General features: G+C 38.9%; 1 protein-coding gene across 1 annotated transcript in view; it reads left to right on the top strand.

The window, feature by feature from the left end:
* Window positions 1-19,718, top strand: part of vps41 (VPS41 subunit of HOPS complex) — a 30,772-nt gene that overhangs the window by 9,859 nt on the left and 1,195 nt on the right. Inside the window, exons 4-25 of the mRNA XM_065294894.2 lie at window positions 25-102; window positions 329-403; window positions 2,625-2,687; window positions 3,132-3,197; window positions 6,782-6,901; window positions 8,327-8,473; window positions 8,560-8,626; window positions 8,713-8,810; window positions 10,644-10,773; window positions 10,885-11,000; window positions 11,248-11,304; window positions 11,402-11,463; window positions 11,774-11,855; window positions 11,957-12,049; window positions 12,152-12,279; window positions 13,901-14,045; window positions 14,241-14,282; window positions 14,368-14,418; window positions 14,515-14,652; window positions 17,539-17,593; window positions 19,268-19,408; window positions 19,539-19,675. Coding sequence (XP_065150966.1) covers window positions 25-102; window positions 329-403; window positions 2,625-2,687; window positions 3,132-3,197; window positions 6,782-6,901; window positions 8,327-8,473; window positions 8,560-8,626; window positions 8,713-8,810; window positions 10,644-10,773; window positions 10,885-11,000; window positions 11,248-11,304; window positions 11,402-11,463; window positions 11,774-11,855; window positions 11,957-12,049; window positions 12,152-12,279; window positions 13,901-14,045; window positions 14,241-14,282; window positions 14,368-14,418; window positions 14,515-14,652; window positions 17,539-17,593; window positions 19,268-19,408; window positions 19,539-19,675 — 2,091 coding nt within the window. The remainder of the gene's footprint in view (window positions 1-24; window positions 103-328; window positions 404-2,624; window positions 2,688-3,131; window positions 3,198-6,781; window positions 6,902-8,326; window positions 8,474-8,559; window positions 8,627-8,712; window positions 8,811-10,643; window positions 10,774-10,884; window positions 11,001-11,247; window positions 11,305-11,401; window positions 11,464-11,773; window positions 11,856-11,956; window positions 12,050-12,151; window positions 12,280-13,900; window positions 14,046-14,240; window positions 14,283-14,367; window positions 14,419-14,514; window positions 14,653-17,538; window positions 17,594-19,267; window positions 19,409-19,538; window positions 19,676-19,718) is intronic.

Below are 19,718 nucleotides of genomic sequence, written 5' to 3' on the forward strand. Positions count from 1 at the left end.
GTTTATGTTCCCTGTTGCTTGCAGTTCCTGGCTCTTGGGACACACTTTGGGAAGGTTTACCTGCTGGATATCCAAGGAAATGTTACACAGAAGTTTGAAATTGTAAGTCATTGTTTGATGTGCATCTATACATATTTGAAACTGTTGGTTGCTATTAAATTATTTTAAAACATAACAAATTACCAGTTGAACTCTGTGTTTGTCTATTTGTGTTTAAGTTTGATTATAATATAAGTTCATCATTTATTATAATTACTACTGATTCTACAACGCTGTAACAGTGCTTTGGTTTCACTTTGTTCTTCATCTTTGGCGTCTGTTCTCATAGAGTCCAGTGAAGATAAACCAGATTAGTTTGGATGAGAGTGGTGAGCATGTTGGCATCTGTTCGGAAGATGGAAAGGTGAGGATTACATATTCACATTTGCTGCCATGGCTCTGCTGCTCCATCCTTTATTGATCAATATTCCCATTAACCAATGATAGGAACCTTATACAGTACTGTAAAGCTGTTTTTACTCTAAACCTTCTTTGCAATAACATTTTAAATGAGACATAGCATGAAAATCAGACTTTTTCCATGTTAAAGTGCTATAATTGGGTCCCCAGTGCTTCAATCGACCTAGAAAATGTGAAAAGATCAACCCAGTGACTTAGTTTTGGTAAACCATTCTCTGCAAGTATGTGAAAAAATAGGTAATTGAAATTTGGCTCCCCTTGTGATGTCAGAAGGGGATATCCGCCCCTTAACTCTTTCCCCGCCATTGACGAGATATCTCGTCAATTAAGAGAAAACGCTTCCCCGCCAATGACGAGATTTTCCGTCTTTCCGCAATACCGCTATTATCCACCAGGTGGCGCCCTTCCGCAACTTTTTAAAACCGGAAGTATTGCCCTATGGCAAGCTGCTGCATGTCCGTGTCTGTTTTAAAGATCGCTCTGAATATGATCTCTATGAAAAGTCAGTCACAAAAATTGAATTATTTTTGCTTTTTGCTCAAAATATGGTGTTTTTGCAAAAACCTACCCATATTCAAAAGCTGATTGCAAAAGAACCACTAAAGGTAGGATGAAACGGTTTTTTTGTTTGAAAGCAGAGGGTGTGTTCTTTCATTTGGTATATTGTATGTTTATTTATTTAAAGAAGAACATTTTCTGGAAGGCATTAAACTTTGGTCAAAATCATGAAAAACGCTGGCGCTGGCTGGCAACTTTTTTTTAAAACGCTGGCGGTGAAAGAGTTAATCTGCACTATCAAACCACGGCACCGCCATTTAGTGCAGAGATCAGCTCATTTGCATTTTAAAAGGATACACCCAAAACTGCACATTTTGCTCACACCTACAAAGTGGCAATTGTAACATGCTATAATAAATGATCTATATGATATTTTGATCTAGAACTTCACATGCGTACTCTGGGGACACCAAAGATTTATTTGACATCTTAAAAAAGTCTTGTGAAATGTCCCCTTTAAAGAAGTACTATAGACAGAAATTTGAATCTACTTGCCAAAATCATTAGACAGAAAAAGGTTTACCAATATGTCCTTCAATCCATTCCTAAAATCTAAGGGCAATGATTGGTTGATACATAGGAATGTTGTTCCAGGACCAAATAAGCATTTGTGTATAAGCTTCCAATATATGTAAACCATGTTAAACATCAGTCTAACGTCAGGACATCAGAATTGTACAAACCAGTCAGATTGGTTAGCTTGTTATCAACTTAGATAAAAGATGGAAGAAAGCCAGTTAACTTTAGACTAGAGAGTTGTTTAGGACTTTCATGCAATTCTCTATGTTAAAAAAACAACTCCTCCACCATTCTTGTGATTTCTATCGTTTTTCTCGATCTATCTGCTCATTGATCACAAGCTGGCTGTTATCAGTCCACAGAGGCTAATCATCAGCACCTCGTGTGGCTTTCTCAGGCCGATCTGTGCCGCGATACGCCACAGCTCCCCCTGTTCCTACAGCGAAAGCAAGATCTTGTCTCGCCCCCAGCACCTACACCAATTAAAATCGATTTGAGGACCATTGTTCGTCCTTGTGTGCCGTTAATCCTTGCTCTGCTTAAAGGCCGGTGTTACGCAAAATATGCCACATTTCTTAAGAGGAAGAGTCTTATTTTTTTTGGTGTACTTCAGGTTCAAGCTGATGTGAAAACATTTCACGCCTCAACCGGTGGATCGCACTTTGACTGGCTGAATATTATCTTCCACTTTACCTTCCCAGAAAAGTCAACAGTCTCCTTTCCCCACCATCATCTTGAATACAAGAGCGTGATTTACTTTTCGAAAGTTGTACTTGTTGAAATCTCTCACTCGTGTTCCTCTTGTTCAGTGCAGACAGGTGCAGGTGAAATGTTGCCTTATGGCTTGTTTATAGCCGTCGGGGACTAAAGCACTGCTAGAGATTAAGTCGGTAACATGGCTCGCATGGACAGGTAGAGTTGACCTTTCCACTAATTGGGAGCGTAGGTGTTGGTTAACTAGCCTGATGCTTTTAAGATGCTTTGCCCGAGTCGACTACCATCATGAAATGCGTCTCCAGACCGCTGTGATTTTCTCTTAAAAGACATCTCAGTTGTCGGGTTCACTCCTCTTTTTCTTGTTTTTGCAGGTGCAAGTGTTTGGCTTGTACACCAGGGAGGGCTTCCACGAAAACTTTGACTGCCCCATCAAGGTAACTTATTGCTGTTAATGTGAGTCGTAGCTCCCCGTGCTATGTTTTTGTGCCTGATGGGAAATAGCCCTTTGATTTCGATTTCCTGTCAGAGCAAGCATTGATAATTCTCAAAAACAATGTAATTTCTGCCCGCTACTAGTCTTAATTGATTTCTCTGGGGCATTTCATATCATGCATGAGCCGCCTTTTTGCTGAGCATGAGAGATGTCACCTATTCCACACATTAAAAAGAGTAAGCGCTGTCATCTTATTATATCAATACTTTTGTGTATTAGCCCAGATGGATCAATTCTTTAACTTTTCCTGGGTTAAAGGGAACTTATTGAGCATGTTTTCAAATGCAGTTTAACCCCCTCTGATGCACAACAGTGTTAAACAGAAATACTGTAGTGGATGTTGGTGTTACCTCAGATATCTGAACCATTTCCTGTTTAATCCCAGGTTGTGGCGTTGCACCCTCAGTTCAGCAAATCCAACAATAAACAGTTTGTGACTGGAGGAAATAAGGTAAGTTGTTATTTTTGTTATGAGTTTGAGCTGTGGTTTGAGCAGTTAGCCCTTAAGGGCATATTTTAGTTGAAGTATGTAGGACACAAGAGGTAATGCAATTTGTCGCAATGCGCATGCGTCGAACCTCAACGCACGTGTATGAGTCAAATAAACTGTGGCCCTGTCTCAAATGGCGCACTTCATGTGGACTTTCGGTCTCATGGCCTTAAATTGCACATGCTTGCTTAGTCTACTAGTCCGTAGGGTGTCCCATCTGTCATTTTTATGCTCTGAAGTGTGCTCATGAGCGCACCCTTGATGCGGTCTTTGGCGAGGACATTACCAACCCAGAAGTCCTTGCGAAAGAGCAATCAGACGACGGAAGGGAGGAGCTCACACTGACGGGCAACTTCTTTTCCTATTTCCGGCTTTACGCTCGAGTCTGTCCCAAAATACGACTCCAGTGCAACCACGTGGACTCGCATCTCTCGCATATTTGTTGTGCTAATTTATTTGATTCTCTATTAAAAGAATAATATACCCAATTACTGCAAGTAATATAACAAAGGCAACATCTTTGGTATTACTTTATCTAGAAACATTTTAAACATGTTACAGTCATCAAAGAGCTTGCATATCAGCTTAAAGTATTAGTATCGGTGTCGGCCGATCACGAAGACAACAAGTTGGTAATCGGTATCGGCTGCAAAAATCCTGATCGGAGCATCCCTAGTACTAAGAGGACAGTTACGCATTTGTTTATAGTTGTTACGAGGACTTTAAAGATTTACACAGACGGGCAAACCACAGCGACTGGTGTGCACGTAGCATTAGCCTTGGCATGCGTTCAAACCTGGATAATATTTGTGATCTGTTTATCCTTTTCTCTTACAAAATAAAGTGTCCTCTGAATTTTCAATAAAAGGGGTAAAAAGGCATATAAGTAAAACGAATGCATGATTATGCCATGTTTTATTGTTAGGTATGAACATCTGAATAAATGTCTAAACTTTTTTTCACTAAAAGAAAGAACAAAATCCACACTTGAAGATGTTCCCAGATGAGCAAACTGCTGCAAGACTAAAGCTATATTTTGTTGTGTTTTAGTGGTCCATCATTTCATGCTCTTGTGATTTCAACACCGAGGGTTAAGCTAAATTATTAGAATGGACTCATTTTTGTCGTGTTGAGTGCCGTGTATAGTGGTTATTCAAGCTCGAGCTGTTTGGCATGAAACGCTCTTACCGTATTGGCCTTACACCAGGGTCAACACGAGGTACAGAGAGAGAGTGGTCCATTTTCTCAAAAGTGTTGTTCACCAAAGAGATGTTGTCTCTTCTTGCGCAATAAATAACTGTCATTACACAGAGTGCCATAGCATTCGCAACATGTAGAACGCTCTTCGGCTTATGGACTAAACAAATACACGCTCGTTTTTATCAAAAAGACGCAATGCGACCGACCCAAGTCCCATATAGTTTCTTGACCACGTACATTTGTAGAAAAAGCACTTAGAAGTAGTTGATCTGTTTGTTTGCACCAAGCTGCTGCATCTGAATCGAAAAATCTTCACATTACGCTCAGATTTATGTATAAATGCCACTCGTAAAGTTTACGGTTGGAGCTCGGACCACTCACATAAAGTCAATTTTTTTAGATTTTTATTCTCCTCCGCGCAATTGATTCTCACAAAATGGCGGCATTGTGCTTATCAGAAGCAATTAACGACGTCTATTGTCCGCCACGCTGACCGAGTCCGAGCATTTTCCTTCCACTTCTCCCTGTTTCCTTCGCTCTCCCTGGCTTAAGGTCCGCATAATGCGGCCCTGCCATGAAAATCAATACGGCTTCCACTGAAGACGCATCTTGTCAAAGGCAATTCAATTCCTTCTGCTCGGTTCTTGGAGTGTCAACTCCTATTCCTGCGCTGTGATCTGTTAACACAACCGAAAGTGTTGAACTTAAGCGACATTGAACCGCCTTTTATTTTGGCCTTTCGGGTCGGGCCGGCTGCGAGTGATTGTGTGTGGCGTTTTTGACATGTTTGATTCAAGGTTATAAGCCGAGTGCTTTGAAGCTTTCTGCACATTACTATTATCATCATCACCTCGGAAAATGTTGTTTTTGCGACGGTAATCTTCGACAATCAATGGTAAATCCAAATTTGAAATGCTGCCTCGTTGAAAGATCATAGTCACAGGAGTCTCGAGGAGCCAGTTCACGGTCACTGTGGTTTTTGCACCCACGCACGTTATTCTTTGGCGAGGCTTGGGATTGTTTTATAGATCGCCATTGTGTTGGGCACGTGTACATGAGTGTGTCATCTTCTAAAGGTTTAATATGGGGGCATGCTTGTATTTTTGGATTCTAAAGGGAATAATAAGGCCAATAGCCAGACCAATACACTTACAGAGTACAGGATCATGTGGTGCAGCCCAAACCTTAAACAGTCAATGCTGAAAAGTTTTGTTTTCAATATGGGTGATTCTCACGCAATCCAGACTTAAAAAGTGTCCAGCATAGATTTTTTTTAAAAGCCATTGAAGCCATTTTTTTGCACATATAAGATTAATGTCTGAACTTACTATAAACATTATTTGAAGAGGATTTAAAAAATATTTCCTATAGAACTATTTAAATTTTTTAGATTATCATTATCAAAAATTATCATTACCACAACATGATATTATATTAAATATATGCATTTACAAACTCATGTTTCGGTAATGAGAACTAAAAAGTTGTCTAGGTACTATGACAAACAAAATTTCTACTTTTATCTGGAGAGAAAAAATAAGAACTGCTTACGTGGTCGCCATCTTTAGTGTCACAGTCAATTATGTCCCTTCCAACTATTTTTTTTTTTATTAAATGTTAGTTTCTTGAGGGCTTAAACAATGATGGAAAATTGTTGCGGAGGATGAGAAATTTTTCTTGGACACATTTATATTCCTTATTATTGTCTCTACATTTAGCAATGATCACCAATGACCACATGTTTCTTTACTGTAAATGTTTATAGTATAACATGCACTGAAGCTTTTTTAGATTATATAAATATTATAAATATTTCCATGTCAAAGAACCCAAATACAGTTGCGGTAATGAAAAATGTTCACCTTGAATGTGGAAAAAACAACAAAATTGGTTTGTATGATCATTTAAAATCCTGTGCAAAAAGACATGTTTGTAACTGTATGCTTTTTATTTTTATAGCATTTACTTTTTTATCAAAATGTTTCATGACACCTCATTAGTCTAATTTTGTGAGAAGCATTCTTGCATTTATTTTAGGGAATATGATGGAAATGGTATTGGATCAAAATTAAAAGATGCAGGGATCCTGTTGTGTAGGATAGTACAATAAATTCTGAGATCAGTTCACAGGGAAAACACATACTGATTAAATAAAATGTATACTTAATGCGCTGGAAGATGGTTTGGATAAAAGCGTAGTATGTGTAATGTCCATGCCCTGTGTTCCACTGCCCTCTGCTGTTATAGTGAAATCATTACTTGTGCTGCAGACTGTTTCGGTGCATTGTCTAAATGTACTTTAGTGTGTTATTGTTAACATCATTACAATTTATTATGTCCCGCAGCTGTTTCTATATGAGAGGAACTGGCTGAACCGCTGGAAGACATCTGTTCTGCATGAAGGAGAGGGCAACATCAACAATGTGAAATGGAGAGTCAACCTCATTGCCTGGGCAAACAATATTGTAAGATAAAACATTCAGTAAATATTTTAAACTTCAAAGCTTTCATGCTTGTTAGTTTTAAAGGGATAGTTCACCCAAAAATGAAAATTCTGTCATAATTTACTTATATATAGATATTTAGATAAATGATGGTAAGCACACAGTTGATGGTACCCACTGACTTGTTTTTTCTACTATGGAAGTCAATGGGTACTGACAGCTGTGTGCTTACCATCATTCATTGGCTAATTCATTTTTAGCATTAAAGCAGAAAGATATAGCAAAATTATTCAAATGTTCATATTGAAATATGCATATTGCAATGGTTTGCAATAAGATAATGATTCTAGTACGTTTAAAAGTTATGTATAGTCAAAGTTTTAAGTTGATGCTGATAGCAGAGATTGTCATAAGTTTTATTAAATTTTGAATTGATCTTAAAACTTTTATCATGTCATAAACCATTATCATATTTAATATTGTACATTGTATTCTTTAGTAGGTTATTGCATATCTATTTTTATTCAATATAGGCAGCACTTATGTAAGGGATAATGTAGAGGCAGCCGGTAGTTATCGGGAAATAAGCCCCGACAGTGTGATCAGGACCCGACGCGAAGCGGAGGGTCTTGTATCACACTGAAGGGGCTTATTTCCCGATAACTACCGGCTGACTCTACATTATCCCGCTTATTACACGGCTACTTGTCACATAAGAAAAAAAACTGGACATGAATATGAATTTGAAACATTTTATTGGCATATTTGTTTTAAATTAACATTTTTTATCCTTCCGCGAAACTTTGCACAGATGCATAAAATGATCGTAATACCTTATTAAGATCCTCTGCTTCATACTTGTCTCCATTTTTTCTCTTTTAGCCAGTCTTTGAGAAGTTTTAATGCCCATTCTGTATTTTTTTGTGTGTTGGCTTCGTAGCTGTCATGCTCTATTTTGTCAAGTTCAGTCTCAGTAAGCTCTCTGTGTCTTGTCGTGGTTGTCCAGTGTTTGTCACAAGATGGCGCCAAAAAAACAGTAATCTTTATTGGCGCGGAGCGATCTTACTCGTAAAAGTAGTACCGGCTATGCGTTATTATTTTGGAGCGGTTATTATTCGAAAAGAACGAACCTGCAAATGTCTCAACTGACCAATCAGAATCAAGCATTCCAGAGAGCCGTGTAATAATAGCATATATATCCCATTAAAATGTACTCATCATCCTTTAAAACACTCGGTTGAGATTTTTGTCCAATTAGATGCTCTTTAGAAGCATACATACAGTATGTCCCTCCCCAAAAACACATGCAACTCACTAAAAGGTTTCTAATTGTGGTTCACATCTCCTTTTTAGTTCTGTATCTAAAGCATATTTGATATAAAGATTAGGACACATGTACTCCTTTAATTTTGCTTTTAAGTGACTCATGTGTTTGATGTGTCTCAGGGTGTGAAAATCTATGACATTAGCACTAAACAGCGCATCACTAACGTGTTGCGGGACAACACCAGTCTGAGGCCAGATATGTACCCATGCAGTCTGTGCTGGAAAGACAACGCTACGCTGATCATCGGCTGGGGCTCTTCGGTCAAAGTGTGTAACCAAAACCACTGTTTTCATCAAAATCTGATCTTATCTAACTTGAATCTCGATCAATTGATTTATTTTTCCATTTTCAGATATGCATTGTTAAAGAGCGTGACCCCACAGAGATGAGAGATCTTCCCAGTCGCTATGTTGAGATTGGTACTGTTACATCATCAATGCACAGTTATACATACGTGTTGCTAAAGTGAAGGTAACGTTGCATGCCTTGATTTGCTTTTTTGCAGTCTCAGCATTTGACACCGACTTCTTCATCAGTGGTCTTGCACCTCTAGCAGATCAGCTGGTCACACTGTACTATGTCAAGGAGAACTCGGATGACATGGTACGATTACTCTCTTATCAGTGCTACTTGAGAACTTAAAGGCGGGGTGTAAGATTTTTGAGAAACGCTTTGGGAGTCGGGCCGAGTACCAAAACACACTTGTAGCCAATCATCAGTAAGGGGCGTGTCTACTGACTGACATTGTTGTCTGGGTTGCGTATGTGTGGGGTGTGTCTATCAAAAAAAGGTCCAGATCTATTTGGGTAGGGGTGTGTTTTTTTAGGTGATTTCAAATGTCAACATTGGAAACTTATAGAGCCCTATTTTAACGATCTAAGCGCATAGGCGGCACTTAGGATGTGTACGAATCCACTTTTGCTAGTTTAACGACGGGATAAATAGTCGGTGGCACAGCGCAAGGTCTAACTGTGGGTTCACCCCAGACGCGAGTTTAACGATTTGTGTGAGTAGATTACATACAAAGTCAATGCAAAGACGCGATCAGATTCATGGGGCGATGCAAATGACGCGATATGGGCAGCGCGTTTGCCGTGAAAACATGCGCTATTCGCCTCAAACGCATCTTCGCCCAAGTTGAAAATATTAAACTCGAGCGAAAAATTTGCATGACACGAAGTCAAGTCCTGCAAGTAATCTAGAGCGAGGAAACCGATGCACCGCTTTTGGTGTGTACATAGCATAATTCTGCGTTCACACCAGCCGCGGTAGACGCGTCAAGGGTGAGTGATTTCAATGTTAAGTCAATGTGAAAACGCGTTGATGCATGTCTGTAGGTCTCGCAGCGCGAATAAGGCGTTTAGCGCAGCGCGGTAGATGCGATTCCGCCTCATTCGCGCGTCTAGTTTGCGTGAATGCTGCTAAATGAGCATTGCCGCGGGAAACACGCGAATTGAACAATTAGAACTTTGGCGGAAAAATCATGGGAGGGGCTTTTTCTGCGTGAATGTCTCTGACTAGAATTTCACGCGCAGCTTTCACGTGTGAATAAAGCGAGTAAACTCAAAATGTTCAAGCGGCAAACTAGACGCGGTAGCTCGAATTTGACGCCTCAAACGCGGCTGGTGTGAAGTGGTCCCTATTCTCTTAATGAGTAATGGAGGTGATTTGGGTGTAATGTGCAATAAACCAATGAGAGTCTCTTCTCCCATCCCCTTTAAAAGCCAGTTGTGCCCACGTCATGCTGTTTACATGGCTGAATTTGAATGCTGAAAAATGGAGTAAGAAGACCACTGGTTTAGGATTGATGAAAAAAAATGAGTTTTTTATTGAAATGTTTTTGGTAATAAAAGCTTTGTTTTTTTTCAGTCATGGAGTAATAAGTAAAATCAGCAGGGGTTTAATTAATGAAAAAGTAATACATGATCACTGTAATATCAAAACTTTTTACAAGAATAATTTACAAATATGCAAAAAAGATTTGTGCTCTAAAATACTATTTGTAACAAACCGGAGATAAAGAATTTACAAACGTTTTAGTTTTAATAAATGTATTACTTAAAAATAGTTCTCATCTCACCATATTGGTAAAAAGCCATCATGTACAATAAATTCATAGGGTAGCATAAAAAAAAATCAATATTTGCACTTTTTAAAACAATGCGCCTGAAAACACCTCGTTTTCAGACCAGCAAGCCCATGGACGCACAAATGGCGTGCAAATGCATTGCTATTTAAACAACGTGGCACTTGGCATAAAATTGATAAATGCACCAGGCTGAATCTAGCAAAAAACACTTGCATTGCGCTGGGTGTATGATAGGGCCAAAAGAGAAATCAACATAGTGTTTTATTCAAAACCACTTACCGTAATTGTGTCCTAAATGTTCTTTAGATCTTTCTAAAGTGAAAACCTTGTTTATTGAATTGTCACAGGAGGAAGAGTTCAGGACAAGGCCTCGATTAGATATCATCCAGCCGTTACCAGAGAGCTGCGAGGAGATCTCATCTGACGCTCTCACTGTACGCAACTTCCAGGAGAACCAATGCAGGGACTACAGGCTCGGTAGGAAGTTTTGGATGAACAAAGGGATACATATATCAGTAGATTTGGGCTTTAATAAATCATCTGCTTAACTCGCATTAACTCAATAAAACTCTGTGGTTTTGCTTTTAGAGCACTCAGAGGGAGAATCTCTCTTTTACATCATCAGCCCAAAAGACATCGTAGTAGCTAAAGAAAGAGACCAGGATGATCACATTGACTGGCTGCTGGAGAAGAAGAAATATGAGGTCCATTTCTATTTACATCAGTGGTTCGAACTTTTTAGAGTGTGCCCCCCTTTGTGTAGGGTGCATCCTTTCGCTGTCCCCCTCATAGAAATTTCATGACATAATCACGAACTTAAAATGTAAATGATACAATGTAGTGCTATATTTAGTGCTGAGGTTAAATTTTTCCCTGAATTTGTGATTGTATTTTTTTTTTACATTTAAATATAATTTACAGTAAATGATTGTATTTTAATCTTTTTTACAGGAGGCACTGATGGCTGCAGAGATCAGCTTTAAAAACATCAAGCGACATGACGTTCAGGTAATTCAGTGTGTATTATTAAGGGATCTGATTGATAGTCACAGTAAAATGTTTGGATTTGATCCTGAATCATTGTGTTCCTGTGGTTTGCAAACAGAAAATTGGTATGGCGTACATCAATCACCTGGTGGAGAAAAAAGATTATGACACAGCCGCCAGGTACAGAATGATAACATTGTGTTTATCGAATATCACACAGTATGCGATCCAGTACACATTCAGTACTCATAGAATAACTGGTCATGGTTTATGTTAGGTGTCACAAAATTTGTATGAAAAGTAATTTAAAGTATCTTTATGTAGCTCTAAACATATCCTAAACAACACATATGTACACAATAAGTACAACGTATTAACTGTTTTCTCTTATGTCCATGCACTGTAGTTAAATACACCTTATATAAAGTTGGACCAATGAAGTCATCCATTGTATGGATATTGATGCTTTTGTGTCCCTGCTTAATGACAGAAAGTGTCAAAAAGTGCTAGGAAGGAACATGGATCTTTGGGAGAATGAGGTGTACAGGTTTAAAACCATTGGCCAGTTGAAGGTGGGTGTTTTTGACATAAACTTACAGTTGTACAATAAATAGGACTTCTTTCTTACAATCCCACAATGCACTGAAAGTGACCTCTCTCTCGCTCTCTGCAGGCCATCAGTCGCTACTTACCAAGAGGAGACCTGAGACTTCGGCCAGCCATTTATGAGATGATCCTGCATGATTTTCTCAAGACTGACTATGAAGTACGCACAAAAGCATCTTTACAAATGAATGTGCATAATTTTCCTGTTTAGTAATGGTTATTAGATAATAGGTTAATAGATATTTTAATGTTTCTCGCACAGGGTTTTGCCACATTGATTCGTGAGTGGCCTGGTGAACTGTATAACAACATGGCTATAGTTCAGGCAGTGAATGAACACCTGAAGAAAGACCCAAGCAACCGCACACTCCTCACAACACTGGCTGAACTGTAAGATGTCTTTTAAAACAGTGCAGATGTTTTATTTCGTACCAGATAACGTATGCATGACATGCAAATCTAAATTTAAGTCAATTTCATTTATTTTTAAGGAGGATTAGCTGTAATTAAAATATAATAACTTAAACTTCTCAACATTTCTAGCTCAACATTTCCATGTTGAAACCAAGGCCTTGTACGTGGAGCCAAATAATATTAATATTAATAATATCAATAAAATGAATAAACCATGTTGCTGTTTTAATTAATTGATCAATTCACAATTTTTTTCTGTTGGGATTTGTTTTGTTTGGGAAACTATATGTAAAATTTTAGTACGGCCGTCTTGGACTCCCTGGAAGAAGAGATTGGGTCTCATTCACTAAGCATGCGTACGCACACATTTGTTCGTAAAATGTGCATACAGGCGTTTTAAGTTACAAATCATGATTCAACAAAAACTTTCATACAAAAATTTCTTCTAAATGTTTGCAAAAACGTGAGAACAACTTAGGCCTAGTCCACACGGACACGGGTATTTTTTATAACCAGAGTTTTTCCTCCAAAAAAATCCTGCCCTCACATGCTTGGTTTAAAAGAAATCTCCCTACACATGAAAAAGCAAAAACACGCTGTCAAGAGCATGCCAGACCAGCAGGTGGCGATATAACCCAAATCGTAAAGCCACCTTGGCAAATCAGAAGCCTAATGCTGAGTTTACACCAAACGCGTTTTGGGCGTCAAAATCGCGTCTACCGCGCCTAGTTTGCCGCTTGAACACTTTGAATGCATTCGCGCGTGTAGAGCGGAGTAGACGCGCAGAAACAGCAAGCATTTGACGCGCGTCCGAGGCAAAATCCGCTTCTTGTGGGAGGGGCAAGTGCTGTGCGAGTGTCTGTTTCCAAGATGACTTATGTTGATTGTGCATTTATCAAGAGAGTTACCAGTTTGTATTTTGTAACCTTACTATAGGGGGAAAATAAACGGTGCGGGTCGATAAACGTCACGTGACTTAAAAGTGAAGTGTGTATTACAACTTACCAGGTTGCCCAAAGTCCTTACTGACACTCTTCCAAGCGAGGTCCTTTTTATTCCTGTCTCCTCTATAGAAATAACAACTTGTGTCATATAGCTTCGAGTGACTGCTTGAGTGAGGGCGGGGCTGCCACCACAGCAGCAGGCAGGCTCCTGATTGGTTAACGCGGCGCGAAATTCCACCAAAGTTCAAATTTTTCAACTCTGGCGTCAGCCGCAAATTCGCGTGAACCGCAAAATACACAAAAGCACCATTCGCGCGTACCATGCACAATGCTCAATTCGCGCCTTACGCGCGAGCTTCACGCGTGAATGAGGTATCATAATTGTATCATAAGCCACGTTTTGCTGCCCAATCAAAAACAAATGCAATATTTTAAGCCCTGATTTATATTATTTCCTCATTAATATATATATTAATATATATATATATATATATATATATATATATATATATATATTATCTGAAAGTACTTTACATTTTAGTAATGCCTAGCTTTTAAAATGCAGCTTCATCTTGTCTCGAATGGATTCAGTCTGTGGTAATGCAAAATAATAGTTTTGCATAAAAAAAGTGTGATCTTGTGTGTGTTTACAGGTACACGTATGACCAACGTTATGACCGTGCTCTGGAGATCTACCTGAGACTCAGACACAAAGACGTTTACCAGCTCATACACAAACACAACCTCTTCTCCTCCATCAATGACAAGATCGTCTTGCTCATGGATTTCGACAAAGAGGTCAAACATTTATTTTACTTAGATATTTTTTTCCTTTGACCTTACTACAACCTTTGTTTTAGAATTTAATAGAAGATACTTCAAATGTCAGGTTTGGAAAGTTATAGATAGTTTTGCTGATGACACGTATTATAGTTGACTGATTTATAGTCTGTGATCTCTCTGAAGCATTTGTCCGCCTCTTTTTTTTTTCAGAAAGCTGTTGACATGTTGCTGGATAATGAAGACAAAATATGGGTGAGTTCACAGCACTGGCCTCTGTCTTCTGATTAAACTTACACAAACTCGCTTTACTGAATATCTGTGTGTCTCTCATCCTCAGATGGACAAAGTAGTGGATGAGTTGAAAGACAGACCCGAGCTGTTACATGTGGTGAGGAGCCTTTTATTTGTGCAGATGCGTTGGTGTCTCTTCTCCAAAAGTCACACTGTTGAACACTTAACATATTTTACCTGAATTTTCTTTCAGTACCTGCACAAGCTGTTCAAGCGAGACCACCATAAGGGGCAGAAGTATCACGAGAGACAGATCAGTTTGTACGCAGAGTTTGATCGACCCAACCTGCTACCCTTCCTCAGAGAGAGCATGCACTGCCCTCTAGAGAAGGTCTGAATTTGCATTTATTCATTTAGCAGATGCTTTTATCCAAATGAACTTACATATGTGGCACTGGACTACAAAACCAGTCATAAGAGTCATTTATACATCATCTGAAAGCTAAATAAATATGTTAGGTTAGGACAATATTTGGTTGAGATAAAACTATTAAATATGTAATCTTTAATTTGACTGAGGGTGCAAAAATGTAAATATTGAGAAAACAGTTTGTGTAGTCACTTTGTGTTATTCTCAAAATCAACTTTTGCTTAGATGTGAAGTCCAAATGAAGTTGTTAAAGAAAAACACCACAGTTTTTCAATATTTTACTATGTTCTTACCTCAACTTAGATGAATTAATACATACCTATCTTTTTTCAATGCATGCACTTTTACTCTTTGTACAGCGCTTCTTGAATGTGTTAGCATTTAGCCTAGCCCCACTTATTCATACTTAGTCATACTTACTCGTGTAACTACGCATGTAACAGTCTTTAAATAGGGAAAACATGAAAGTGTTTGGTGGCTTTTAAATTCATCCCTGTTTGGATCCTAAGGAATGAATGGGGCTAGGCTAAATGCTAACACATTCACGAGGTGCTGTACAAAGATTATGGGCCCTATTTTAACGATCTTAGCGCATCGTCTAAAGCGCACGGCGCACGGTCTAAATGGGCGTGTCCGATGCCACTTTTGCTATTTTAACAACGGGAAAAATGGTTTGTGCGCCAAGCGCAGGGTCGAAAAGGGTTGTACATATTTTCCTAATGAGTAATGGGTGTGTTTTGGGCGTAACGTGCAGTAAACCAATGAGAGACTCAGCTATCATCCCCTTTAAAAGCCAGTTGCGCTGTCGCTGTGCGTAATCCCTATTTAGATAACGGACCTTGTAAACTGAAGAACTAAGCGGAGGAAGAAGGCCACCAGTTTAAGAATAATGTTAAAAAAGTGTTGTTTTCATTTTTATTGAATTTTTTATTATTAAAACCTTTAAAAGCCTTTTTCTTTTTCTTAGTCATAGAAGTACAAATATCAGGCTTTGAATTGCTGTCCTAAATGTATTGATATCTTACATAATCAATGTAATCGCATAAAATGATTAGCAAATATGCAAGAAAAGGTTTGTATTCTAAAAATACAAACAAAAGATAAAGGATTTACAAACGCTCAGAGAGCCGAAGCGTTTCAGCACTAGAACAGCGCCATATGGCCGGGATTTTTTACAAAGCATTATTTAAAATGTTTCTCATCTTACCATATCCACAGGTACAGTGTCATAATGTACAATAAATCCGTAAGATAGCATTTAAAAACGTTTAAAAATAGATGCATTTGTATAAAGCAAAGCATTTATTTACTTACCAGACTGCAGGTGAAGCAGCTCTTTGTGCCTTCTAACGTCTCATAATCTGTCCTCATTTATGTCCAAGAGACTCAATAATAATCTTTTACATTCAATTCTTTAATCTTTCATATTTAAAAGCGTTTTTGTGCTGCTGCCATTCATGTATGTGATAAGCAAACCCGCGTTGTCGTCCCGTTTAGGCGCATATTACTAATGCGCTCTTTAAATAACAAAAAAAACCTATTGCGCCATTGACTTTAGACTTTAGACCAGGTTTTTGTTGGTCAATGGCGTAGTCTATTTTAGTTGCCTCAAAATAGCAACGCGCCAACAATGCGCCTGAACACACCTCGTTTTCAGACCAGAACGCCCATGGGCGCAAAAGGGGGCGCAAATGCATTTGATATTTAAACAACGTGGCGCTAAACGTGAAAATGATAATTGCGCAGGGTGGAAACTAGCAAAAGACACTTGCGTCGCGCATTGCGCTGCATTGCGCCGGGTGTAAGATAGAGCCCTAAGTGCACGCATTGAAAAAAAGATAGGTATGTATTATAGGTATGTTTTGTAGATTGTATATACCAGACTTGGATTTGATAGTTGTCAAAGGTTAATGTATGCCAACATAACTTATTTAATCTGTAATACATGTAATACTGTGTAATATTCAGGAACATTGGGGGCTGGTGACTTCTCTTCCGAGGGGAGTGAATTCAAAATGTGTGTTTGGAGTGTCGTGTGTGACTCGTCATGTCAAAATACGTGCCTGCTGCACACGCAGGGTTTATGATAGAGACGCTCACTTTCACAAATTACTCGCTAGACACAATCTTATCACTGAACTCTGATTACATAAGATTAAGAGAGTATCTGTCCAAAGTGAGCGTCTCTTTTATCATAAATCCTTTTGAAGCATCTGCAGCAAGCACGTATTTTGACATGACGCGTGATGCACATAGGTTCACATGACGCACCGAACACTAATTTTGACACGATGAGCCACACACATGACGGGCTACATGCATGCTTTGACGAGCTTCGCATAGTGCACCCTCGAAAAAGAAGTCACTGGCAGCCACTGTTCAGGAATAATGAAAATTTCTTTGTTTTTAAAGGTGTAATGTGGGTTTTAGCTGCATCTAGTGGTGAGATTGCGAATTGCAACCAACCTCAATTTTGAAACGCAAAGATGTCATCGTCTGAGACAATGTAGGAATGAAACGTTCTGTGTAGAACAGTTTGTCCCTTTAGGGCTACTGTAGAAACATGACGGCGACTTCCGTGTAAGGAGACGCGTTGTATATGTAAATAAAAACGTCTCAAGTAATAAAAACAATACAGTTCATTATGTAAGGTCTTTATACACCACCGATAATATAGTTATGTAGATTAAATTGCATTTCTGTCAAGAGATCCTTCTAAAAGTCCCACATTGCACCCTAAATGAGACTTTTTAATCATAATTTCTAGAATCCACCGTCTTGATACCTCCATTTAAAATCTAAAAACAGACAGCTTGAAACAATTGCTTTGTCTTCTGTCTTGTTCAGGCTCTGGAAATTTGTCAGCAGAGGCATTTTGTAGAAGAGACTGTATTTCTGCTCAGTAAGTTGTAAATCTATGCATTTCTTGTCATAGATTAGTCTTTAAACTCCACTTTTTTGTAAAATATGCTCATTTTCCAGCTCAGAGTTAAATTTTGATTTTTACCATTTTGGAATCCATTCAGCCGATTTCCGGGTCTGACGCTAACACTTTTAGCATAGCTTAGCATAATTCATTGAATCTGATTAGACCATTAGCATCACACTCAAAAATAACCAAAACGTTTCAATATTTTTTCTATTAAAAATGTTGGAATAAGAATATAGTTCCAAGCCATATTGGCCTAGAAAATCGCAACTTTAAATTTCCGTCTGTCTTATTACACGATGTAACTACAGAAGAGTCAAGTTTTCAACATTTCAAGTTTTCAACATATTGAAACTCTTTGGTTATTTTTTAAAGGCGATGCTAATGGTCTAATCAGATTCAATAGATTATGATAAGCTATGCTAAAAGTGGCACCGCCAGACCCGGAGATCAGCTGAATGGATTCCAAAATGTAAAAAATCAAATGTTAAACTCTAGGGGAGCTGGAAAATAAGCAATTTATTTTTTTAAGTGGAATGTCCCTTTAAAGGCGGTGTACACGATTTTTGAGAAACACTTGGAAAAAGGGAGTCAGGCCGACTACCAAAACACTTCTAGCCAATCAGCAGTAAGGGACATGTCTACTAACCAACATCATTGCCTTGGTTGTGTATGTAAGGGGTGGGTCTATCAAAAGAAGGCCCAGATTCTATTGGGGTAGGGGTGTGTTTGTTTAGGTGATTTCAAATATCAACATTGACTTTCAGAGGCTGTTTACACTTGGCATTAACATGCGTTTTCGTCGATCGGATCACAAGTGGACGACGTTAATGCCAGGTGTAAACGGTGTTCAAAACGTTTTGAGCTCGTCCACTTTCGACCACTTTCAACCACATCCAGAGGTAGTCGAAACCACTTTCGATCGGATCGCTTTGGAGTTGCGGAACGCATATGTGGTTGAATGCGTTCGAACGGCCACACGCGACCGCCTTCTCTCCGCCCATTTATCTAATCTGAGGTATTAAACACAAGTTTTACGTCTTTTTTTACTTCTGGCGTAAACATACGGTAAACAGCGCTATTTTTAGCCTTTCATTGATACAACTAAAGCGGCTGATCTCCGTAGTTTCGTTTTGAAAGCGTGTGAAAGTTGCGCGATCCTATTTCATCAATTGCGCTGAAAATTCAGAGAAAGCTCCAACATATAAACGTATAAAACACTGTGCAGCATGTATACTTGCTAAACAAGCAGCGGGCTCCGACATAATATAAGTTTGCGTCCATATAAACTCATAATTACTCCCGCTCGGGTTTGAATGACAGCAGAGAGACTCGCCCACCGTCTCACAGACCACCCCCTCACAGTATTCAGGACAGATGCGGTCGAAAGTGGACAAAAGAGACGGATTTAAATACCAGGTGTAAACGTAATGTGTCTCTCTCGTCCACTTGTGATCCGATCGATGAAAACGCATGTTAATGCCAAGTGTAAACAGCCTCTCAGAGATCGTGCACCCCGCCTTTAACATTGAACATAGCAGAGTACATCATAAAAGCAACCCTATCAGTGTATGTGAAAGAATCTGAAAGTGACAGAATATCTAGATAAAGATTTTCAGTGACGTATCTGTATGATCGTGGTTTCAGGCCGCATGGGAAACTGCAGACGTGCCTTGCAGATGATCATGGAGGAGCTGGCAGACGTGGACAAGGCCATCGAGTTTGCTAAAGAGCAGAATGACCGAGAACTCTGGGAGGATCTCATCTCTTACTCCATAGACAAACCACGTAGGAAAATCCAATCTGCTGTGTTTATAAGAGCCGCAGCTCTACCATAGTTTTTTATTCCTCAAAACACACATTTGAAAAAGCATTTCTGTAACCTGTTATTTAAATAATACGTTCATGTCTCTTCCAGCATTTATCACAGGGCTCCTGAATAACATTGGAACACATGTGGATCCCATTCTTCTCATACATCGGATTAAGGAAGGAATGGAGATTCCCAATCTCAGAGACTCACTGGTCAAGATACTACAGGATTATAATCTACAGGTGTGTTGACATTAAGCAACTAAATATATGAGGGTCATTGTGA

The sequence above is a fragment of the Paramisgurnus dabryanus genome, chromosome 22 (genome assembly GCF_030506205.2).
Source record: "Paramisgurnus dabryanus chromosome 22, PD_genome_1.1, whole genome shotgun sequence".
NCBI classification, from domain to species: domain Eukaryota; kingdom Metazoa; phylum Chordata; class Actinopteri; order Cypriniformes; family Cobitidae; genus Paramisgurnus; species Paramisgurnus dabryanus.